This window comes from Anoplopoma fimbria, chromosome 19 (assembly GCF_027596085.1).
Source record: "Anoplopoma fimbria isolate UVic2021 breed Golden Eagle Sablefish chromosome 19, Afim_UVic_2022, whole genome shotgun sequence".
NCBI classification, from domain to species: domain Eukaryota; kingdom Metazoa; phylum Chordata; class Actinopteri; order Perciformes; family Anoplopomatidae; genus Anoplopoma; species Anoplopoma fimbria.
Window position 1 is genome coordinate 24,014,415 of NC_072467.1, and position 26,429 is coordinate 24,040,843.

The window sequence follows — 26,429 nt, forward strand, 5'->3', positions numbered from 1 at the left end:
GTTTATTTTTCTTGAAACCTGGCAATTGAACCAACAGCCAGCAGCATTCGAGGATTGGTGACGTTACATTACATTATGCAGAAAACAGTAGGAGAAAAAGCCAGACTCCTCCAAACCACAACAGAAACTAGTTTAATCCAACCAGTAAACTGTGTCTACTTCATTTTAACCCTGTTTTCTAACACAGCATTTCTGCTGTTATCTTTCTGGTGTTCTGTATGCATTTTCAATTAAAGCCATTCAGCAAACTATCATGACTGAATTTGGAATGCAGATTGAAAGTGTTGATCTGCAGGTTCTTCTAGAAAACATGATTAAAACACCAACAAATAACCAAGTTATTGCACATGACGGTTTCAGTTTTTAATTTTCATATTGTCGTTTGTATTCTTTGTAATGCATTTTGGTTACAAATGGTTTGAAGTCAATGAGGCCCATAGGGGGTTATGCTAGGGTATTCGATTGACTAGTACTTCAGTCGATTACACCCACTTCAGCCTCCTCAAGGCTTGGTTTGTATGATATCTTATGAAAATTCCAGCAGCACGTTTTTCAATTTCAGCTTCTTACATTGATATGATCTTTTAAAAATTCACTTCCGTTTTCACAGCAAACAGTAGTTAGGTGTAGGCAACAAAACTACTTGGTTAGGTTTAGGAAAATATCCTGAAATACTTAGTTAGAATAAGGTAACAAAACTACTTGGTTTGATTTAGGAAAAGACAGTTGTTAAAATAGTTCAGGTAAAATAACTAGTGCCTAACTAATGAACAACAAGTTATGCAACACATAACATGGGGAAGAACAGCCGTCTCCTGGCTTAAAGGCCGCTATTTGTTGGACCCATCCACCTCAACCCCGCCCGCGTTGTGTGTACATTACTGCTCTTTCAAATTCAACATTCATGATTATGCTCATAACATACGTATCGCTACGAATGCCTGCAGCCTGAAACCCAAAATCCAAATTTAGAAAAAAAAGATGATGGCAAGCAGTGAAGTCGAGGCAAAATGCCCCTTTAGTAAGTGACAAACATGATGTCCATGTGTTTCTATGGCCTCTACATGTGTAACTGTTACTAGTAGTAGTCAAACTAGTGGAAGAGGCTCAACCAATGACAGCAGAGAACTCTGACAGACATCAGTACGAGCTGAAGAGAAAGCGTCTGGAGGCAGCGCGTTTATATGAGACCGGTTTAATGTGACAAGTCGTGTTTAGGTCTCATGCTGTGAGCTAATAACGGCGTTGTAAGTTCCCGTTATGGAGGCCGCCGCTGTCACGTCAACGTGCCTTCTGGGAAACCTTGTAGCCCTGAAGGGTTTGATCTTCTGCTACATGAAGCAGGGACCTGTACAGCATGAGTAATGTGAGCTGAAGCAGAATGGAAAACGGTGTTACTCCACATCGATCGTTGTTTGATACGGGGAAGAGGTTTCTGAACCTTTACACACACATGGGGTTTGTTTGATGAGTGTTCATGGTGTTTCTCGTGTATGTCTGGCTTCTGGAAGAGGCTGCTCAGCAGGTCTTATTCTGGGGAAAGAACTTTTTGTCAGAGTTTTGAGAAGCTAGTAATTCTGTAGCAAACTGCATGCAGCACTGACACTATTGTTATGTTTTTGAGGCTGTGACTGTGTGAATACATTAGTCTGTACACTGATATCTAAAGGGTTTATATTCACTGTTGGAATTGGAAAGAGAAATGCTATTCATTTACCTGCCATATATCTAAACCAATTTTTTTTTTAAATATGATCCAATATTTTAGCACCAAACTACAGGTTATTTTTTAATACATTTGGGTCATTTATTTTTCAGATGAATCCATGACTCGTTAGTGAGCTACTTGTCTGGATGTCAGAAAATAATGAAAATGTCCGTCACAGTTTCTAAGAGGCGACAGCCCAAAGATTGAAGTTAAAGCTTGTTTCAGAACTATTATATTCCTGCAATCATGTTGTCAGACAGAAACAAGGCAGCATACCTTTTATCTTTAAAAAATAAATAAAATTGGTGTTTTTTTATGATGTGCTTTCACATTTTGTAGCAGCAGGTGTCCCTCTCTATTAGAGATGACCTCTTTGTTCATTGACTTCAGAGCTGTTAAAACTTCACTATAAACATCAATATGCCACTGCAGTCATTGTCAAATTCTCTGCTGTGAGGCATTCAAGCTCCACACAAACACACACACACACACACACACACACACACACACACACACACACACACACACACACACACACACACACACACACACACACACACACACACACACACACACACACACAAAGTGACCCTCAATGCCACCCTGTGTTGTTTACCCTGTCAAATGGTTCTACACTCTGGTTTGCGGCTTAGAATGACTGACTGAGTCCATAACTGATGGAGGCCCAGGCCTGCACTGTCCAGCATTTTGTGCTGAGCCCGACACTTTGTTGCACACAGGCTGGACGGGACGGTTTGGGTGGGGGGGGTTTGGTGGGCGTCCCAGCAGCCACCCCTCACATTCTACACCGGGCTGATAAAGTCAGGGACGAAAGGCTCCATCAGGGTGGAGAGGTGGGACAGAGCCCCTAAGCCCGCTACTCCTCTGGGGAATGATCGGCTCGTGTCCGCTGTACTTGTTAAATCTGGGGGGGGGGGGGGTAAATCCAGGGTGATACCCTCGCAGTGTTTATGCAGCGCAGCCGTGGTTTCTAAATTTGTCCCTCCTCTCTCTCTCCTCCCTCTGTCCCTTCAGTCATAACCAGAGGACCACGGCGTTTCGCCATCCTGTCAGCGGGCAGATCTCTGCAGAGAACATGGATTTTATCCTGCAAGAACAGTGAGTCGTCAAGTTTTTTTTTTTTTTTTACTTCTCTACAGCTCCATACATACAAACAATAACAAAATGTTGGATGCCAAAACTGGCTCAAATGTTTTTGCATTTTCATCTGAATGCTACGCTGTGAGCTGGTTACTTTATCACTTTTTTTAAAGCGAGGATAAATCCAGAAGGATTTAAAGAAACTTTTCTGCTCTTGTAGTTGTGACTGTTTGATGGTTTGCTACAGTGTTACCTGAACTTCTGTTTGACAGTGACTTTGGAAACGTCTTTCCCTAGCCTTAAAGTCATCTTTTACCTTCCTTTTCTAAAGTTTAGCTTCAAGTTATAATTCTTTATTGAGGAGGTATTCGGCAGGTTTTAAGAGATTGTTCGGGGTTGTTTTATGTGAAGATGTGGGCCTTTTTTAATTCACTGCTTTTTGAAAGGTGAAAACTATTCTTTAGAGGTGCTGCTGCTCAGAGTTGTTTACCTTTGGACAGAGCCAGGCTAGCTCTGTTTCCAGTCCTTATGCTAAGCTAAGCTGTAGGGATGTTTTTAGGATACCAGAAATTTAGTAGTCGAAACCAATGCCAGTGAAATTCCACGATTCTCGACAACCAATTTTATACAACGGTAAAAAATACAAAAAATCAATTGACACTTTTTAGGATGTTAACAGGATATAATTCCCTGTAATATCTATTTTATATTTCGGTTAAAACTATTCCTTCAAACAACTTTTTATTCAGGATTCTCGTCAAAAACTAAATTGTACAAGATTACATGTGACCACATCATGATAATGTTCTAATTAACCTTTACCTAATACTCATTAATACTTGAACGCATCATAATAAAAAGCAATGCAAACTCCATTAACGTTAGCTGCCCGCCGGCTGCTAATAGCTAACATCAACCTGCTTAGAAAAACAAGTGCTGTCAGGTTTTCAGCGTTTTGGGATCAACTTGGTACCGAAGTATCGGTTCTCGTGAAATCCCTACTAAGCTCATAGGCTTCTGGCTGTAGCTTCATGATCAATAAAGCAGAGTAGGCATTTACCGCACAACTTGCAAAGTGCATCAAAAAGGGGAAAAGTCTGAAGTGACTCAACAAGAAAGCAAATTGGTCTATTTCCCAAAATGCCGATCTATTCCTCTCATCCTAAACTACAGGGTGTTTTTGTGTCAACAGTGCGAGGTGCATGGGTTATATCTACAGTATGTCCATTAAGGTAGTAGATATAAGACCATTTGTATTTTAACCAGATTGTCTCATTGCGATAGAAACCAAAAAGAGCACAAATTAGTTTCATTCTGCTATTTTGAGATTGTGATGATGCTGTACCATTTTAACAGACCTGGTAAGTGCAGGTCTCTGTGAAACAAACGGGTCAGAGTGCTTACTCATGCTTGTTTAGGAGACACTCTAAAGGCTTTGTGTGGGCAAAGCTTTTCCCCACCGGTGACTAAACCCAACACCAGACTTTCACCACAATAGAGACGATCTCTAAGGTCTCAGTTACAATAGATGGGACGCTATTGCTGCCCCAAATTGTGATGTAGGTCAAAGAGACTGCTGAATTCTGAACAAATACTCAAGCTTGAATAATTGAATAATAAACTCCTCTGCTACAAACTAAAAATAAACAAGAAAAACCACTTTTTAGGAACGTTAGCCCAGGGGGTTTGATTTATTAGCGGGTTTGTGCCTTTAGAAAAATAACTCCACATCTTGCTCCCGGCACTGTGAACCAGTTTTGTTTTTTTGCAGCGATATATGTGTGACATTGTTCCCATGTATTCAGAACGGCAGGCCACCGTCTAGGAACAGAATGCAGCTCTGTATATTCCAGACCCTTCCTCCCATTTCTTTCAGCTGTTTAAAAGTCTACCTGCATAAACCCCTCGGGAGGTGAAGTCGAATTTGAATGTCAGCTGGCAGAATACATTTGGCGAGAGCTTGCGACTTCCAAAATACACAATTGGATTCATTCCTTTACAGCAGCCATGGTGCTATTGAACATTTGGCGTAGGAATGGAAGACTCGAGATGCTGTGACTAAATGCTGTATTTTCCTGTGACCCAATATTTTGGGTCTTAAAGCTGCGTATCGTTGTCAAAGTATGTTAAATGACTTCTTTTAAGGTCATAGTTGATACAAGGCATCTTTGAGTTTCCTTCTGTGGATCTAAGGGGTTTTGATGATCCACTAATCTCAGTATTTTGTTTGATAAGTTGCTTATAATAATTTTAACTTGTATGTCTTTGGTAGAGAATCTTGCCTCTTTGTCCTATGCATAAATAGGATTTATTTTCCTGCTCCAACATTTCTATGTAGACGACACCATCTTTTATGCCAATGGTTTGGTTTTATTTGGGCTTTTTGATTTGCCCCCTGAGGGTATTCCCCTGGTGTTTTTTCCTGAAGTGTACTGAGACTGAGTAGCGCTTTGGTGCAACTATCTCGTGGTAGATGTATTGCTGAGATCCCAATAAAGCGCAGCGTTGAGTGTGAAGTTGTCGGTTTGAGCGGTTCTTGAGAAAGCTGCATTCAGTCGGTTCTGAGGAGGCATGTTTTTGAACAATCGCTGCAATAGGATTTCTGATTCGACTCAATCAAACTTCCTCAACAAAACCTGTCATTGAGTAGAACGAACATGCTCTTTAGAATTAATAAATTAGTCTTGATGCTTCACAGTCATAAAGTTAAGGCTTACTGTTTTCACTACTATTTAGATAGAAGTGAACTGTTTATGTTGATGATTTTTCGGGACAGCATTATTTCACTTCACATGTTCAGTCATCTGAAATAAAAGACATAACATGAAAAAAATCAACCTTTCTCTTACCTACTACATCTTCATTCATGAACTTTTGATGGGTCACAATTTTTTGTTAATTAGTTCTGGGTCAGACTCATGCATGTTTGTTTACTTGTATAGGTACATTTAGTTTTGTCTTGTTGCTTTTATTGCCTTTAATTAAAAGGTATTGTTTGGTAGTTTGAATGAAAGTATAAAAAAAGGATGTCTGCACTGTTGACTACACAACACAAATACAACAATCTTTTTTTTGTCACAAGGCTCAATTCTTGAGCATCTCTTGAAGAGACCCTTAAGAAAGAGTTTCAATCTTACCTACTTTAATTCCCCACTCAGACCTCAATAGAATTTATTTTTATCTCTTGATGAACAGTTTAATCATATATATTTAGCTGCATTATGTTCCCTTCTTGAGAGTTCTGACACTGGTTTTCTCTTCTCATCCTATGTGCCAAATATTTTTCTCCTTTTATTCAGTATCACTAGACCACATATATTTTACTAATTCAGTGAAGAGCAATTAATATAGCTTTTGTACTGTAGCTTCTAATGTAATGAAGAAACCCATTAAAATGTAATGAAGTTTCACTGCGCAGCCTATTTTCAATTCACCTCTTTCCGTTTCTGTCTCATTCTTTCCATTTCCTGTTCTCTCTGTTTCCATTTGTTCCACCCGTCCCAACTTTATTCTGTCTTTCTCGTTCTTCATGTTATCTGTCATACAGTAGCTCTTTTCTCCGAACTCTGCTTATTTCATCTCCTTTCTTTTCCCTTCACCCTATTTCACTCTTTTATCTCTCTTCTTTTTTACACCTGTGTCTTTGTGTCTTTCTCCTTTTTTTACTATTTTGAATTTGTCAGACAATGTGAGATTGTCATTTCAGAGAATCTATCAAATGCAACTAGTGTTAGAAACAAACATAACATATGACATGTGGATGCAGTTTTTACTTGAGACTTGAAATTGGTTACAAAAAATGTGAATAATGCAAACAAAATGCAAGAAACGTGTATAATGGGTGCTCAGATATAATTATTACTACATTTGTGGCAGGCTCCAATGTAGCGGTCTGCAAGAGAAGCAATATTAGCGTACGTTTTTTTAATCTTTAGCATGAAAGGCATGCCCCCCCCTCCCCCTCTGCTTTACTGTCTTTTTCTCTGCTGCCTCTCGTCCATCTCTCCATTCTAAACAAGGAGGAACCAGGTTACATTTGTCTCTGCTCTGCTCTGATGGATCTGTCTTATTAGCAGCTGTGTGGGCGTGAAGCAGGCCTGTCCAAGCTGCTCTGATAACGTGTCAGTGCAACATGCACACACACACACACACACACACACACACACACTTTAGACATTTGTGCGTGTACATGTGTGGTTATGAAAATAGATGTAATTCTGCTCCAAGTTGGATGACAGGTGGTGGTTAATACAGCATGTGCACTCAGAAGCACTATTTTCTGCCTCAGTGTGATATTGTACACTCGAGTAAATTCATTGCTGTGATTATTCAACACACAGCTGAGAACCATCAGCAGCATCGAACTTCCTACTAACAGTAAAGAACGTCCAAGAGGGTGAAACATTATGGCTTTGGAAGACCAGTTGACTAAACTGAAGAAACTTTATAGAAAAAGTGCCTGAATTTAAAAAAAAGATTGTTAACTAATCCCCAGGTCACTTGCAAAGCAACTTATGAATCAGAATTTAACAGTAATAGCTGTTCTATATTTAATTGGATCCTATTATTTTTTTGTTTGTATAGTAATACATTCAAAGATGTACAATGAAGATGTTGAACAAACCGTCTTGGGGTACAAAATGTTTTCTTCTTTTAATTTATTTTGAAAGTCTCTTAGTTCTATTTTTCGACAGACTCTTAGGATCATTTCCCATGGTGTTGTTGTCTCTGGTTCATACAAGATACTAACTAGGAGTTATGTAAGCTTGTTTTTAAGGAGCCTTTTTCTCCAAAGTCTGTGACGTATAATGTAAACTAAAACTGTAACAATTGAGCTCCATTAGCATCATGGAGGAAGAACACACTCGATGATTTCTCAAAACTGTTAACTTGAAGTGCTCTTGCAGAGTGGATGGTACTTGGTAATTCTTTGACTGTCAAAATTGGTGTATAATTCTAAGATTTTTTTTTCTGCAGCTGAAAACAGCTTAAAAGTTTCTCATTATTATGATCATGGGTGATAATAGCCAGGCTAAATCTGCTGAAGCTCGCTCATTAACGAGCTCTTATTTCGTTTTGTTCGGAAACAAACAGATGTGTTAAAGCAACAATTTTGGGGTTTTACGGGAAGTTGGATTAATGGATGGTCCAATCAACTGCAATCAAATGGTCCAATTAAATTCCACATCTCGGTGTGGAAAGACCGTGAGCCAGGCTAGCTGTCTCCCTCTGTTTCCACTCTTTGTGCTAAGCTAATAGCCTCCTGAGTCTAGTTCCATGTGCGTGGTATCTATATTCTCATCTAACTCTCTGCAAGAAAGCGAATAAGCAAATTCCCCAAAAATGTCCAACTTTTTCCCATAACATTAAATTTGAATGGAGTACTATTTAGTTATAATCATAATAATCATGATAATATTAATAATGCATGTAATAGAAAATAAAGCACCTTATTACAAAAAATGCAGCACTAAATGCTTCACAAAGAATGAGATAAACATAGAATGAACTAAAAAAAGGTAAAAGAAAACAACAAAAAAACCCTCAGTGGAGGTAATTTGAGGCTTAATAACCTAATTTCAAAAAGTTTGACCTCTTGTGCACAATTACTTTTCAGTACCTTAGTTGAGGCAGAAGTAAACACAGACCCTCCCAGTTTCCCACCAGACACAAATTCACTACAGGGCTCAATTACACCGAAAAAAAAGTATTTTTTTTCCCAGCTATCTCGGAACATCTTCCCTGGGGTTTAACCTCACTGCAGGTCTTATCTGTGTTGGGTACAGACAGAAAACTTCCCCGGGAAAAACGAGGACTGCTGGTCTAGATTGGCACCTCACATTTGTCTTTAAAGACAGATCTTTAGCTGGGATCTTAAAACATCTCAGGGTCCAGTATATTTGGGCTAGTTCTTTTAATCACAGCACGTCACTGCCAATAACCATTAAATCCAATGACTTTGTGTTTGTTATTGCTTTTAGGCTTTAATTTTGATACTTTTAATTGCTTTTCACCATAAAAAAGTCATTTTTTTCCCTTTCACATTATCCTTGCTTGTGTCATTCCATTCATAATGTTGCCATGGTAATGTTAGTATTACGGGCTACATGTTTGGTTGTAAATTCTCTCATCTAATTATAATGTACCGTTTTAAAACAAAGATGATGTAATTACCATTAATGTATGTAGTAGGCTGGGATTGTATTCCCACCTTCTGTTATCCGTGAACCCTAATTATCCAATTACCATCGCTCCACTGCCAGTAACACAGGAGAAACCATTTCAGCTGCAGCCCAAGGCGCTCTCCAAAACCTCCACTGTGCTGCTATTTAAGGCTCCTCTGAGCCCGCATGAAGCTCTCGAGGGTTTCCACTGAGGCCAAAGCTGTTTTGTAAACCTTTATACTCGTCCAAGGATTTTTTTCACTCAACTGAGCTGAACTTTTTCAGCCTCTTATTCATATACTTTCACGCACATCTGTACTTTTTTTACTGTCGGCCACTGAGCCTTTCAGCTGGAGCCAAGCTAACCTTTAGATGTCCACCACCCTGGCGACTACACATGCTGGCACACAAGGTGTGGAGTTCACTGGAGCTCATACTTTGGTATAAATATCTGTCAGCTCCAGCACCGGCTTCCAGCTGTACCAGTCAGGACTTTTCTTTTTTTTATATTCAATGTCAACATCAACTTTGATGGAGGCATCAGCTCACGGGGTCATGAAAGCAGAGTCGAAACTCCATCTGAGCAACAGGGTGCGCCGTGTATTTGTGTGTGTGGCGGTTGGCGTCGGCGGGACTGCTCAACGGGGGTTATCACGGATTAAAGTGGCTAAAGTGTCAGGACTTTACAGCTCCAACGAGTACTTCTATCAGCTCTTATTTTGGCAGCAGGAGAGATGGAATAACTTCCTTGGCTGCTGCCGTCTGGTTCTCAATATCTGTCTGCATTCGAAGTGTGTCGAAGTCTATTTACACCCCGTCTGTCTGTCTGTCTTCTTGTCGTCAGCTCTGGGGGTCATAGGAAACATGGAAATACATGTCACAGACACTGGTGGAATTAATAGGTTGTCTTAAGACATTAAGACATTTATTTTTCTTAATGTCTTCCCATCATGAACTGTATATCAAAATTAGCGGTAGTCACCTTGACGTCACCCGTTGGTTTGTGTTCTACAGTTTTGAGGCCTTATGTTTGGCATTTTGGCTGCCACCATCTTGTTTTTTTGGAACCAGAAGCAACCATGTTTGGACTAGTAGGCGGAGCTGGAGGGGGGCTGGGCCAGGTAAAGAAGCTTACTTTAAGTTAGCAGGTAAAGCTAGCGCTGACTAGCTTGGTCATAAATTGGGATGCTAATTTTGGCGACAACAGAACGCTGAACAACGCTGTGGTAGCCACCTGTCATACTCTTGCGTTATCTTCTATTTGACTCTATATGGACTATAATTTACTAAATGAACATCATGCATGATGAAGAAGACTTACAATGTTTACTGAGGTAATAAATCAAGTGAGAAGTAGAGTCATTTTCTCATAGACTTTTTTTTTTTTTTTAATAACCAGAGGAGTCGCCCCCTGATGGCCAGAAGAGAGAATGCAAGTGTCAGGCACTTTTAGGCCACATTGGCTCCATGTTTCAGCCCATGGTTCCCATACATGTTATCCCAGGCTTTAAAATAATCCTAATAGAGGAAATAACTTATAATTTAACATATAATTTACTGCTTCATTTTGTTGCACAACATAATATAAATCTCTAAGCTTGTGTTAGTCATGCTCAAGGCTAGTTCAAGACCAATTTTAGAGCAAAGCCCTATTTGTCATTCAATTTCATATAGTACATGTTATTTTTAGCTATTTCAAATTCTGGTTGAACGTATCTGGGGAATAAAACAGTTCTTTGTTGGCTATGCATGTCATGCTCAGGTCAAATACAAGCTTAGTTTTGATGAAAACAGAGCATGCATGCTTGGTGAAACCTTTCCCTTTCATAAATGGAGGTAAACAGAATTCCTGGCTGTCACTCGGCATGCCTTTCCCTTTGTCGCCTTTGTTTCTCTCAACTCTTCCTCCGTGTTATTCCCCTCTTCATGTTCTCAAGAAGCTTTTTTCTGTTCTCTCTCTCTCTCTCTCGTTGTCCTTGTATTTTTTTTATTCTTCTCTCTGACCCTTCCCCTGCTCATTGATATGGGACCTGGTGATTTAAGAGAAGTTACGCCAGCAATGTGATGAGTGAACACATGGTGCTTTCGCCAGGGGGGCAGCTTGGCAATGCTTTGGTTGACTGTTGCCATGGCAGCAGCGGTGTGGAATTGAAACAGGGGGATTGTATTGTAGGAGGAATGTGTGTTCTCAATCTCTCTCATTTAGAGTATCCAACAATATTCAATAGATTTAAACTTCATTAATTAAGCGTCTTGCTTTTGTTATCATCTTATAGCTGTTCCAACAGTTGATACATAAACTTAGAGATAAGAAGACGGATATTAATCTCATGTTAGTGTGCAGTGGGTTAGTTTAGTTTAGCATGAATACTGCAAGCAGGGGAGAACTGGTATTCATGTTCTGTTCAAATGCAAATAAATAAATACAACGCCTCAAACACGTCTTAAGCTGGCTTGTTGCTGCTTTCCGTAATGCAAGACTTTTATTTTCTTTACATTGTCATAGTGGTCAGTGATGGTGTTTTTACTGAGTTACGTTATATTCAGTGTTGTTATCAATCTGTTCCCCCCCTCATGTAGGTAAAGGTGAAGGACAAAAAAACACATCTCAGTATAATGTAGTGAAGTACAACACCACCTTTACTATGACCTTAATGATTAATATATAATTTAGCAAAAACTGAACATAATAAACTTCATAAAAGTAGAATTTGTGGCAGAGCTGCTGTATTCAAAATGGGAGAAAAATGTTGCTCTTCTCCTTTAATACACAAAACTTCAACACCCATATCAACAACTGAACTTTAACACCATGATTTAAGAATATAAAAATGTCAAAAACAATTGACAACAAAACAAATATAAGAACTAAGGTCAATTGGCCTCCTCTTCATTTTATCCCCCCTCCTTTCAGTGCCCTTTCTCAGACAACAACGAATGTCAAATCCAACCTTCAATTTGATCTCAAATACGCACCTGTAAACATTCAATACTGAATCTTGCACAGTTTTGACACTATCAGGGAAAGAAAATCTGTCCACAGAGAGTCAGATAGAAATATAAACACCCGGCACAGCGCTGAAAACCTCCTCTGTGGTAGTTCCCGCGTCTCAAACGCCACATTTTGCCGTGATGACTCACAAACAGACTCACAATGTGAAAACAATACCAGCGTCGCTGTTGTTGCTGGTAAAGATATTCAGTGAAAAACAATTCAGCTCCATTAGCATCATGGAGGAAGAACACACTTGATGATTTCTCAAGACAGAAGTGTCAGGGAAACAAAGTTTAAAGCAGAGAATGGAGATGCAGTAGGTGGATTTTGGGGATTTAAGTAATATGCCTTTGAGATGGAGACACTGACTGTCCTTACCAACAGACAGTCTGCAAAGAAAGTTTTGTCTTGACTCAAGATTTTGGGGAAATTGGGTTCAACAGTGTGTTAAAGCTGAAATAATGATCTCAACTCTTCTGTTTTCTCTCAGATAATTTAAAACCTCTGAATATTTTGCTCTGCAGAATCTAAGCGCTGTATTAAAATGTCAGCTGTGCCTGTGTGGGAAGTCATTGTGTTGATTCCTGACATATTTTGTAGCTGTGCTGGTGGGAGTTAGTCAAGTTTTTAAGTGTTTCAAGTTCATTTTTTCCTGTTTCCTGTTTTGTGAGAGGTATCATTAAAATGCAGGAAAACTCTAGTGGTAAAATGTCAAAATTCTTTCCGACAATTACTTTTCCTCTGCGATTAAGTCTTTTCCGTGGCCTCTTTGTTCTCAACATGGCCGCCTTTTCCTCCCACAGACAAAACAAGAGGAGGCGAACTGCTTTCCTACTGATGAGCAGCCAATAAATGCCCTCCAGCCCGTTCTGTGGTTCCACTTTTGACCCATGGCCAATATTGCTGAGTGAGATTAATATGCAGCACTCTTTAGATCTGGGTTTCCACCGTCTCGTACTCTCACGGGCCGGCTAAGTGCCCGTCTTAAGTGTTGGTCCTTCAGTATCATTTGCCATTTTTTATTTATTTTTTTCTTCTCCAGTGAGTCATTTGTTTATATATTTCCAGCGAGGCTAGAATAAATATGGCATGTTTGCATTCATTGAAAGATTTCACAGAAGCTGAACGTTGTGCGTTTGTGTTCGAGCCGTCATTAGTGATATTTGTCTCCATGTATTTCTTTTAATGATGAGTAGTTAGTATGAAGCTTTTAACAGTTTCTGTTTGAACCTCTAGCTTTTGAAGTCGCTTCAAAGGATTGTCTTTGGTTTGTGGTTGAAACTACAGCCCAGTGCATTTAAGGTAGAGGTGTTGATTTCTCTGAAGCCATTACCTGATTGGGTTTCATCTCTAAATCCCTTTCTTCCATTTGTTAAAATTCATCATTCAGTGTTGATTTTGGTTCCATTACATGTCCTCTTTCAGACTGGTGGTAGGAAAACACCTAAAGTACACATTTACATGTTTATTTTACTACACTTTGTCTATTTACGTCGGTAGATTTCTCCTAAATTCACCAAAGTGAGCATGAGATAATGCCTAATTTGCATATTTAAACATAACATTTCATAACACTTCAAAAAACTCAAAATAATTGTCTTTATGTAAGGAGTGAAGTGGGGAAGTTTCATGGTGATGTGTTTTTTTTATGGCTCATGACTGTTTAGTGATAAAAAGATACATCCCACATTTCCTCTGTTAAAACCTTTAGACTCTAATATGTAAACAAAATGAAGGAAGTATTTTGTGCCTGGCTTTATCCAATGTTCTGGAAATGTATGCAAATTAGCAGACATTTGATAAGCTAGCAACTCATTTGCATATTTAAACATACATTTTCAGAGAACTTGATGCCCTTGATTGTGATTGTCCAGCTGTGGATTGTGAAGTGTTTTATTTTGGAATAACAGATGCTGTTGCAGATATGAATCTTCAAAATATTGTTGATTATAATGTTACAATGTGATTGACATGTAGACATAGAAGGAAACAGTGCAAATGAGCTTAAATTGAGTTTAACTTGTTATATATTATAACACCCTTAAGGTCAGAGTTGTTGGATTGGAACCGGATGTCTGATAGTTTGAAGAATAAGACCAGCTGGGAAAATCTTGGCCCGAAAATTAAGCGAATAAATCCTTTGGCCCTCAGCTACAACAATCATTCAGCCCTTGAGCAGAGCACTTACTTATCAAGGCTGCTCCATGTAGTTTAAAAGCTTACTGTATATTGTTATATTGAATGATGTCTGATTGTGTAACAGCAGGATGAGGAGTTATTGTTAGATGTGTACATTAAGACGATTAACATAACTATCATTGTAGTTTCCTGTGTTGGAGCTTTTGTTATTACATAGATTTCATAGATGTGGACTGATCTGATAAGAAATTCAATTATCTGTACAATAGTGTAGCAATTTTTGTGTAACAAAAATGTCAACTTAGGTTATGATGCTTAAAATATATGTTAAAATGTGTTTTTATAAAATTCTAACACAGCAAATGAACGGTTTAAAATCCACTCCGAAACAAAAAGAGAAAATAAGAGAAAACATGCCAGTAGACAGGAAGAGACACTTATTTTGAAAGGTCTTAATGGCCATAAACTACACTCCATAGCATGTCTGATATTGATGTTAGTAACATGCTTATTTAGTCCAAATAATGCTGCCAAAACTTTAAGAAATTGATGACCACTCCAGTGCATGTTTTGTGCAAGTGACAAAAATAAATAAATAAAAATATCTTTCATAATAAAAGCCCTCTCCGGAGACTGTGGCCACCACACTGATAGAGCTGCAGAGACAACATGTTTAGTGGAGTGTGACGGTCTCCTTTCATCTGCTCTCCTTTGAATCACTCCTCATCTTTCATCTGCTTTCCCTTTTTTTCTTCTTCACTTTTTCCTCTCAGCTAGATTGGTTCAGTTTGGTTCAAAGGGGCCTGTTGGGTCGGTGAGAATCCCCTAAAGTACAGACCTCCTCCAGGTGTGTCTGCAAAGACCACTGCTGCAATGTTTAATTGAATGTTTCGTTAGCCGTTAGCTCTGTTAGCCAAACACCGGCTTGAAGATTGTTGTGATATGAATTTAATGCATCAGTCTTATAGATTTATCTATTTTTCAGTCATTTTCTCTCACTTTTTGCTCTTTTCCCCTCTCTGTTTGCTGCAGAGAAGGAAACTAATAACCACAGATGACCTCTTCCTCTTTTGGCATTAGAAGTAAATAAGCGTCTTGTGTTCCTGTTGGACCTCCAGGAGCTTTTGTTACATATAGATTACTGCACAGAAAAGAGAGGTCATACCTTTCTACCGCCCTCCTGAGCAAGAACTAGGCTGTTTCATGAAAGCCGGATTGTTCCCTTAAAGACTCAGGACCCCCTTTCTGATCTGTTTTTTATAGAAAATCTGATAACAGACTCCCAGTCGAATCTGTGTCCTTTATGGGAGACATGTGAACCTCTCCGGAGAGAACGTAATAGTCTAGTCTAATTTTTTTTTTTTATCTTTCTGAGAAGAAATCAAAGTCTCCCTTTTTCTACTTTATCTCATTTCTATTTCAGTCTCAATTACCTCTCTCGGCTGTTTTCCTCCTTCTTTCAGGAAGAATGTTAAAAGCACTCTTCTCGTTCTCTTGCTCTTCACTCACTTTTACCTTTTTAAAGAAAGGTGTTTTGGTTGTCGGCGGAGTGGTTCTGTTTCATTGCACAAAAAGCAAAGTGCCTGTCCATATTTTTTAATTAAAATCAAGCTCTCGATTCTCCCTTATGTATGTTGTTTTTTTTCAATCGGTTCCATTTAAACTCTTTCCAGTGAATACTTTTGACTTTGATGAAAATGCAACTAATGTACATTTTATAGTTCCTGACCTTTTGAAATGTTTGCATGAAATTCTCTTGACGGCGGAATGAGAACAAAGCTAATGTCTCTCTCTCTCTCTCTCTCTCTCCCTCTGTCTCTCTCTCTCTTTCAAACCACCCACACCACACATTTGAAAGATTTACATTATGCATCTGTAGATAGAAGTTGTTACAGTGCAGCCTGTAATATGGAGGACAGAAATGAGAAAAAGAGAGAAATACAGGGAGGATGGCTGCAACTGTAAAACAAAAATCTTCTCCAGAAAATAAAAGTGAGACAAAGATTAAGTAATAACACATTAAGTGACACCAAATATTTTTGATTTATTCCAGAAATAACTGTTATCCGAACAAGTTAGAGCATCAATTGTTCACTACAACAGCCGTTCTCCAACTGACACAAATGTATGTTCACAGAAATCAAAAATGCATGGATTTATTTGAAAAAGATAGAAGCGTGTGAGTGTCAGAGAGAAATATAGTCGGAGGTAATTAGGTCGGATTTCTGGATGGAAGAATGCATCACAGTGCCAGTGTTTCTCCTTCTGAAACTAATCAGACAGATTTATACACTCACTCCGCCTGGTGTCAGCCCGTTGACATAAAACATCCAGCGTGGAACGTCTCATCCGCCTCATCCGCCTCATCCGCCTCATCCGTCTCACAGCGGCAATAACAGGGCTGTCACCACGCAAAGACATACACAAGTCACTTTGTGTGTGTGTGAAGTATTATTTTACTTCACACAAACTAATATTAAGATCTCATTGACAGTAAACTGGTATCAGTGCAGCTTATTCTTCATCATTCTTCGGACTTTATTTAGATCATCAGTCACTTCCATTAAGTTGTTGCTGGTCTTTCAGGGTTAAACGCAAAGTAGGAAAAATCTACAGAAATTCAAATTGTACACAGTATTAATCATACAAGCAAAAGGCAGTATATACCAAAGGCAAGCTTTTATTGATTAAAGTTCATTATTATTAACTGATTTAGCAAATTTAAAGGACAAAGAATAAAAAATGACTGATTAACATTTTTTGAAAGTTTTTGTAAAAACGAAATATTAATATTAAGAGAAAGTATCGGACAACAATGCAGTAACCAAAGTCATCCATCTCTGATTCAGTAACCTTTTGAGAGAAAGTTCCTCTAATTAACTGTGTTTATGTTAAGATAGCGTGAAGAATGTCTAGAGAGAACTATTTTTATCACATAACTTGTATATGTACACAACCAGGGGACTTGTGCTGACGTGACATGTTTTATACTTCATATTAAGAAATAAAGAAATGTGTACAGTTCTAGATCTTTGAAGACTTGTCCAGTGTTGGAGAGGCCTTTAAACACTCCTTTTGATAGGCAGTCCACCACTGGAGACACGATTTTGGGATGGTTTGTACATCCGTGGATTGAATAATTAAAATAATTCATTTATTCTATTTGTCGAACTGCCAACTGTGAAAACTATGAATTCTATCAGCAAGATCCAAAATATGTCAGCCTGTCAGAACAGTTTTGTCAAAACTATTGAATCTGGTGTTGATGATCAACAGACAAAATCAGGTCTTTGTCCAGTGGCTCATCATCTCAATCTGAGGCTCATTGGCAGGTGAATGCACATTCAGGTATGAGAACAAATCTAAAACCCTCCCTCACCTTCTGGGGGAACACTGTACATTTCCTATTGTTAGCAAGACAGAGTGAAGATACCCAACTAAATGGTCATTTACTCCAATTAACAGAAATGAGTTAACACACAACTTCCTTTCAGAGGGTTGATCATTCATCTTCTAACAAGAAATGGTACTCCTGAAAGTGCTTTTATACAATTTACAAGAAAGAATGTGATTGATTTAGATAAATTGCCCCGCTGCACCCCAGTGATTATTTGCAGAACAAATATGAGTGATACTGTTGGGTAGCTGAAGCTGTGGAGCTGTGTTTGGTAATGAACTAAAAGCCTCTTGCTGTGCTGTACCTCTGTCCTTGGCAACCGTTAAAGCCCTCCAAAAAAGAAAAATGCTGCTGGATAAGAACATGATTTTGAGCGAGTGCTGCTTTTATTCTATTTTTGTAATTGTGGTGAAACAAAAAGCTTTAAAAAGGTTGCACCAAAGACTGCAGACAGGAAGGAACACTTTGGCACCTTTTTGTAAGTGGTGGTCCAATCAGTGCTGATAAATACAGCTGATTTCACCTACATGCGAGCTCTGGGTTGGCCAATTACACAAGTTCTCTTTTCATCTGATAAATAGACAAAATAAAGTAAAATATAAAGGGATATATTTACTCCCAAACAGATACATACAATCAAACACCCTTTGAATTCAAGTTCCTCCCTTACGCCAAACTAAGACAGGTATAAAAGCCTTATTAACTCTTCGTAAAACACGCTCTGTTCAAACCAGACAGACACACAATGACATTGACCAAATTGATCATTGTTCGTCTTTCCACTGTTCCAAGAATCAGCAACTGTAGTTTGGTCTTAATAAATTCATAAATCACTGAGTTGGATGTGAAAATAGTCTGGTTCTTCTTCATGCTGTTTTTCCCCCTCTGTCTCTCTCTTATTTGCCGGCTGCCCACGGAGAAACTGCCCCCTATAGAGAACCGTTGGTGGTTTCCACTGCTTCTTTGGAGGCGGACCATTAAATTAAGAACAGTACAATGACAAAAATCACCCTAAAATCACCCTGCTGGTCTTTGTTGTCTTTTTCTTCTTCATCTTCGGGCTCCTGAAGAAGGTCTCCAGCTCGACTCTGTCCCAGTGAGGAGGAACACTTTCATGCATAGTAACACACACACACATGTAGGTTGCTCTCGCTGGGTTGTCATCGGCAACAGCATCCAACAGAAACTGCCCACGCTGACATTCATTACAGCAGAATGATTCCGATTCAGTCTGAGCAAAGGTTCACCCAGTGGGTGTTTGCTCTCTGCAGCTCAGGTTGTGGAGGCTCCTCGTCGGTCATATCCTCCAACTTTGCAGCTGCAGCATCGTTCGGCCTGCATACGGCTCTATATCCGAGTCAGCCAAAACACTGTAGGATGTACGCTGTAAAGATCTTGGTCTATAACATCCTCTGTATATTTTACTACCTATTTTTTGGGATGCCTTTTATCACATCTACTAAAGCTGAAGTAGCCCTCTGCAGTTCTTCCTTTCTTGCCACATCACTGTAATATCGCTGGATTCAGGAATAACAGATTTTGTAGCTTAGACATACAGAATATTTGTGTTTTTTACACTATAACCTTCACTCAGAAAGATAGAAATACGGTTGCGAATCAGCGAGTTTACCCTTTTTTATATTAATAAATCTATTTAGATGTGAATTTTGTTGGATATCACCTTGAGCTATACAAATAGATTAATGCATTTATGAGAAGAATAACAGAGCATCACAGAATGAAATCAAAACAGAAAGCCTTAATTCAGACATGGGCTTCCGTGGTTCTTCATAATAGAGTATGATTCATTACACCATTGAACTATTTTAGAATAGTTTGTGTGTCCTTGTGAAAATCACTTAATAATCACGTTATTGATCCCTGAATACTGTTTTGTGGAGTCGTTCATTCATTTACAGTCTTTATATCATTGATGACAGAGGTCTGTAGTGCTGTTTGTTCAGCCTGGACTGTTTCATTGCTGCCAGGTTCAGTACTTTATGACATACATATCTTGTTGACCCATCATTTGACCACAGATTTATCATTTGTCACCCCTTACACCAATTCCCCTCACTTATGTTTCCTACACATCAAGTATAAAAGGCAGAAAGTATTAAAATGCTTCCACTTCCCTTCATAAAAGTAATAAAGATTACACCCAATCCAAATATTTAGAAAGCCAAATCCTTTTCAAAGCATCACAAATAGATCCAAAAACTTGTGACTGTATTATGTGGTTTACGTTGGGATTATGGACTGGTGCTCGTTTATCTTCTTGAAGAACACACTTACATAACGCGCTCTGCTGCTGTGTGCACTTTTGTTTTTCTGCTGGGGATCTGCTTTGTTAGTCTATTTATCAGCTTCCTGTTGGGAAATGGTCATGTGAGGTAAACCTGAGGGTGCAAAAGGAAAATATTTTTTTATCCAGACTTTTTCTCATTACACTTCAGCTAACCTGATCCAGCCTTCCCTCCTTAACGTCTCATTCATTTTACATTATCAGTTTTTTCACTTGGGTCTTTTACAAAGTTCATGATGATGTTCATAAGCAGTAATTCACAAATTGTAATAACCAAAATGACAAGAAACCATTTGTACCGAGTCAAAAAGATAAAATGTTTGATGACCGCAAGGAATCTCTCTCTCTCTCTCTCTCTCTCTCTCTCTCTCATCTCTCTCTCAAAATCTTATTAAATAATAGACTGTCTACTAAAGTGGAATAAAAGCAGAAATCAGAGTCACCACACCTATTCTATCTACCCAGTCCTTACAGTAAAAAATACAAGACGCTATAATAAACAGTCAAAACTCTTCAAAAACAGCGCAGATGACGTATATCAGATTTGAAAAACCTGTGTTTACCCTTTCTGTGTGTGTGTGTGTGTGTGTGTGTGTGTGTGTGTGTGTGTGTGTGTGTGTGTGTGTGTGTGTGTGTGTGTGTGTGTGTGTGTGTGTGTGTTCTTGTCCAGGCCGCAGGGAGCTTCGTTGATGTCCAAACCCGTGTGTGAGCAGCTCTCCAGCACCACCGTCAGCGAGGCCTCCACTGCCCTCACCTCCTCCACTGTGGACACCACCTCCAAGGTCGGTCTGTGTGTTATTGTGTTGTTCAGTATTGTTTGGCTGTGGTTGTATTTAATCTTGTCAAAGCATGATGAGGACAACCTTGTTAATTATGGATGACCCTTTCTCTGGGAAAGATACATCTCAACCCCTTGGGTGTTTGTCTGTGTCATAGACTGTGTATGTAGATGTACACCGCCTCTTTACTTCCTTAAGCTGTAAGAAAATGAAGCCAAAGTATCCCGGATAAAGACACCGCCATTATTTGCTTTTGATGTCTTTTAAACACAGCATCCTTACTCCTGAGCTCTTCACTGCACTGTGAAAGAACGGCATTCATTTGAACATTTATTTATATATTTTTCTTATTTAACCACAATATGCTTAAAGTGTTCTCTCCTTCACTTATGTAACTTTATGAGGTCATAATGTTACGGAAGTGACGTAAAACTTCCGGCTAGTTTGGCCCTCAAACAACAAAAGAGAGAGAGACGGAGCTGAAGCTCTGGAGGAAGAGTTCTTTGAAATGAGAAATGTTGACCAATCACAACAGAGCGGGCTAGCTGACCAATCAGAGCAGACTTTGAGGGAGGGAGGAGCAAGCGCTACAACGGAGCGTTTCAGAGAGGGGTGAGAAGAGGTGCTGCAGGACAGCCAGGATGAGAAAAACAAGGAGGATTATGAGCATTAACGCATGTAAACATGTTGGAACTGTAACTTGAGATAAAAAATATGCACCCGAAAAATAGCATAATAGGGCCTGTTTGAATAATTATGTCCAACCATCTTTTCCTACTATTCCTTGTTGTGCCCCTCATTCAGATGAGATCTACAAAATACGAATAAAGTATCAGTGGTAGTAGTAGTAGTAGTAGTAGTAGTAGTAGTAGTAGTAGTAGTAGTAGTAGTAGTAGTAGTAGTTGTAGAACAAGAGCCATTGCTCGTATTTGTGTCCACTCACTGACCTGGCTAGCAGAAGGTTTTAGCTGACTCATACCAGTTTTGGATGGTGGATGATGATGAATGGGGGTTCAGAGGTTTTCTGCAGTTGACAGGTCTGCAGGAATGAAAAACATGGGGGACTAATTGGAGGGAGAGGTGGGGGTGGAGCAGGTTGATTAAAGCAGGATTCAGATGCAGGCAGGTAAATATGAGGTAATTAAAACTGACTCATAGCTGTCTGTCTTACAGGAAGAGCTACAGAGGGGCACTTTGACCATAAAAGACCGAATTGTTTTCGACGGTGCAATTTAGTAATCTCTCAGTCTCAGCAGGTCCATCTTTTTTTGGTCCGGACTAAAATATGTCAACAAGGATTTAAAGTAACCTCCAGCGTTTCCAAGTGGTTTTATTGTTTGCGCCACTGTCGCAAAGACAACTGGAATGGATATAAAATAATATAGTAAAATTGAAAATATAGGGAATTTTGATGCATACATTCATGTCCCGCTGTGAATGAATTGTAATCGCTTTGCTAATCTTTTAACCTAACACCATCATCTGGTGAATTTCTAGTTTGTCCATTTCTTTGTTGTTTGGTTTAGGACCACATACTTGCAAAGCATCAGCTGTGTTTCTTCAGTGCCAATTAGCAAATGTTAGCAGCTGTTAGCATGCTAACATGCAAATGGAGCTGAATGTGGAAAACATTATGCCAGCTAACTGTCATCATGGTGGCATTGTCATCGCGAGCATGTTACCGACTGACGTTAGTGTTTAGTTTAAAGCATTTAATGCCTCAGTACATCCTCATAGAGCTGCGAGCCAGGCTGTAGATTCTTGTCGTTTACTGGCTTCATTCACGTTGCAGGTCTTTGGGCTGAATTCAAAAATGCTGTTCATGTCAGATGTGCTTTATATCCCTGCTCACATCTACTCCAGAATACAACCCACACACACACACACACACACACACACACACACACACACACACATGCCGATATCCACTGACAGGGATGCCGGAAAGAGGCGTGAAGAGTAACAATAGAACAAGACACAGTTACAGTCATGTCTGGATGTCCTTCAAGCTGTCATCGCTTCAGGCAATGTTCTGTTGGCGCCAAAATTATGAAATTTCTTCGATGCAATTCAGCATAAGCAATGCTGAAGAATTCACAATTTCTCATGGTTACAGTCTTTAAGATCTGGTTTTGGTGCAACATAAAGGTGTCCAGGTAGGAATTGGGAAGCCTCTCTCTGTCTTAGTTATTAATTTACTTCAGTTTTAATTTTTTTTGCTCACTCTTTCACCCTGCCACTTTTTTTTTTTTTTTTTTTTTAGTCTATATTTCACACACTCCTTCGCTCACTCGCACGCATGCACATGCACATGTGCAGCAGAGCTCCACAGTGGCGTGAAATCTCATCCCGACCCATAAACAGGTGCCGCGGGACTAAGATTGAACATGTGTCATCGGGCGCGGTGCAGAGATGACAGGACATCTATCACTTCGGCCTGTCGCCGTTTCCACGCCCCGTGTTTTTCCCCGGCCTGCAGCCTGCAGCCCTCCCAGGTGCTCTGGCTCATCACCCCCGCCACAAAACAGCAGGGGAATAGTACCGAAGCCTCATTTCTGACAAGAAAAACTCTTTAACAGAGGAGAAGATGAGTCATTCATGCCCCCCCCCCTCCTTTCAGAGCACGCCGCCGTCAAGAAATGAATCCACAGTTTGAATAAGTCACATCCATTCTGACAAAACATCAGAGGGAGCGCCGAGACAGAAATCATCCCAGATTCTCCCGCCAGTTTTGTGTCACAATTCTCCTTTGAGCACTTGTGTTCTCTGTCGCTTGATGAATATTTAGTGATGTTGTGTTCATAACTTCTTTGGGATTTGTCAATGTCATTTAGCAGTCCCTGATGTTTCTCAGTTTTAGGTTATGAATTCATGCAGCTTTATGTACCTCATCAGTTCTATGCCTCAGTATTTAATAGTTAAAGGTTAAAGGATTGGTTTCTCCATGATTTGAGTCCCTCTGGTAACTGGAATGAATTAAATTGGAAAAAGAGTGACTGACACTCCCCCTTAACTACTACTATTAAGGTACCAGTCCTACCTCCTAATGCATTAATGGATTTGGGGGTTTGAGCTATTCTGGTTTCACTTTAATTTTCAGTTTAATGAGCATGCAAGCTTTCCCTACTAACATCCAGCTTTATATTCACACAGTGAAGTGGAAAGCTGTCGGAGATCAATAATAGGAGACTATTTGTTCTCAGCAGCTCACATTTTAAAATCCACACCTCAAGGCATGTTACTCTCTGTTCCCGACCTCGACCTTTGAGTTCTTGAATCTAGTTGTTTAAAGCCAAACTAGTGGTCCGGGCCTCGGGGTGTCTCTGGAAATGTTGGCCTTTTTGGCTGGTCCATCACTTTAGTCCAGAGTGAAATATCTCAACAACTATTGGATGGATTGCCATGAGATTCTGAGGGAACATGATCAAGAGAGGATGAAAGCTAAAACTTTGTTGAATCCCTGACTTTTCCTTTTTTGAGGTTGACATTTTAGTTTTTTCGTGAAACATCTCAACGACTACAGGATCAATTGCCGTGGATTTTGGTACAGTCATTCATGATGCCCAGAGGATGAATCTCAATTCTCTGACTTTTTTTTTATCTACCATCACCAGCATGTCAAACATTTAATTTACATTATCCAGTGAAATATCTCAACATCTACCAGATGTAATTTATCAAGGGAAAAATACCAGTCTACCAGTACCACTCTTCTTAACTGATTTAATATGTCCACATCCATGCCTCCATGCCATGCACGCATAATGTTTTCAGTTGTCGCATTGGAAGGAATTTCTTCAAATTTTGCACAAACCTCCACCTGGACTCAGGATTAACTGTCCATAATCAAGTGGTCAATGTTCAAGGTCATTGCGACCTTCTGTCCGACCCATTCTTGTGCGAGGATGTCTCAGGAATGCGTTAAGAAAATGGCTTCAAATATTTTCAATTTTCACGAATTTTCAAGAATGAACTGATTAGAATTTGGTGCCCAAATGTCAAGGTCACTGGGACCTCACTAAACATGACGAAATACCACACATGTCTAATATAATGATAAAATTATGACATTTTTGAATGTAGACTTCAACTTGACTGGTTGGCAAAGGCATACAACGTGAGGCGGTTATTGTAGTTTATAGTTAAACATTTAGTTTTTAAAATATAAGAAAATAGTAGAAATGTCCAACACAATTGTCTAATCGTTTCAGCACTAAACGTAACCCAGATTGCCTCCTGAGAGCTGCCGTGTTCAACTACACTCACATGCTCTTAACGACTAATTAGATCGACTTGAACAGATTGGGATTAGGTGTCTGGTGTAAATTTACCTCAAACACATTTCTAAAGGGAGGGTAAAGTGCCGCTCTTGTCTAATTACCTCAGCCCTCCCAGATAATTCTCGTCTGGCTAGGAGATTTGAACCGACATCCTACAGGTTTCAGACCGGTCTCTCTGGGCGTTTAGGTTGTCTGATCGCGTTCCATTAATGAAACAAATAGCTGAGCCGCTCACCTGCAAGACAGAGTGCTACTTTACAACAGGGACCACAGAATTACCCCTCAGGCTTAAAATAGACCACCGCATCACACACACACACACACACACACACACACACACACACACACACACACACACACACACACACACACACACACACACACACACACACACACACACACACACACTATCGCATATTTGCAGACACACCCATACAGGCAGAGACAATCGCATCATACATGCATGGACACACACACATACTGTATGTTCACAGATAAGGGACTTGGATGTGACAGTGTTGGAGCCGCTCTGCATCTTTGCATCATGCTTGGCCGACCAGCCTCTCCCTCTAATTACAGAGTGGGTTTGCTGTTTACCAGCTGTGGATGCCTCCACGGTGCTGCTGCCAGTACATACACACACTAATGCCGCCGTCACACCAAATCTTAAATTATAATAACAGAGGGACGGAGGCGGCAGGATATATTTGTGTGTGTGTGTGTGTGTGTGTGTGTGTGTGTGTGTGTGTGTGCCACGGGGAGTTGTTTTTCTTGTTTTTCTTCTGAGGTTTCAGAAAAGAGGATGGCGTAACGAGATTTCATGAATATGTGCATGGTGTATAAGTATGTTCGCGGGCTTATACAACAGTCACGCACACACAAACACAACAATAACGCAAGAATGTCATGGTTTGAGAGAGAGAGAGAGAGAGAGAGAGAGACAACGGCATCCATTCATATCTTAAATGTGTGTAACGAGAGATAAATTGACGTCAGTGCCTCAGATGTTGTACATTTATACAGTTGGCAGAATTCTATCTTAAAGAGCTGAAACATAAAAAAATACCAAAGAGTGAAACATTTCTAATAGACCTCATAATTTGTTACAATGACATTTCACCAGTTTTAGTATTCTCTGATCGTTTCAAGGCCTTTTTTAAAAATAAAATCGCATTACTTGATCAATTCATAAAGAAAATCTGAAGATTATTTGATAACAGAAATAATAGTTTTTTTATGGAAGGAATGTGATTGTCACTAGTCCGTGGGGAAATCGTAGTGAAGACGGTGGTTCAACAGATCAATATATTTTTTTTTATTAAGAATTAGATATTGTCTTTCCTGGTCCATTTTTCTTTTTACCATCTAAAAATCTTTACCCGTTAGATTCAGGAGTTTCCACCAGAGATGAAGTTTGAGTTTGTCTGTGTATTTGTCCAAGCTCAGAACTTTTCAATAGATTTTTTTATGATTAAATTAAGTGGCAAGTAAATTCAAATCCACCGGCCTGTCTCCTTTCTCTGTGAAGCTTGCATGTTTTTTTGTCTGCACAGGTTTTCCC

The 26,429-nt window shown here is 39.5% G+C and overlaps 1 protein-coding gene across 1 annotated transcript in view; it reads left to right on the plus strand.

Annotated features, from left to right (window-relative positions):
- The window catches only part of LOC129108008 (pleckstrin homology domain-containing family A member 7-like), a 136,624-nt gene that overhangs the window by 67,596 nt on the left and 42,599 nt on the right, over nt 1–26,429 (plus strand). The window contains 2 exon segments of the mRNA XM_054619631.1: nt 2,744–2,827; nt 20,480–20,591. Coding sequence (XP_054475606.1) covers nt 2,744–2,827; nt 20,480–20,591 — 196 coding nt within the window.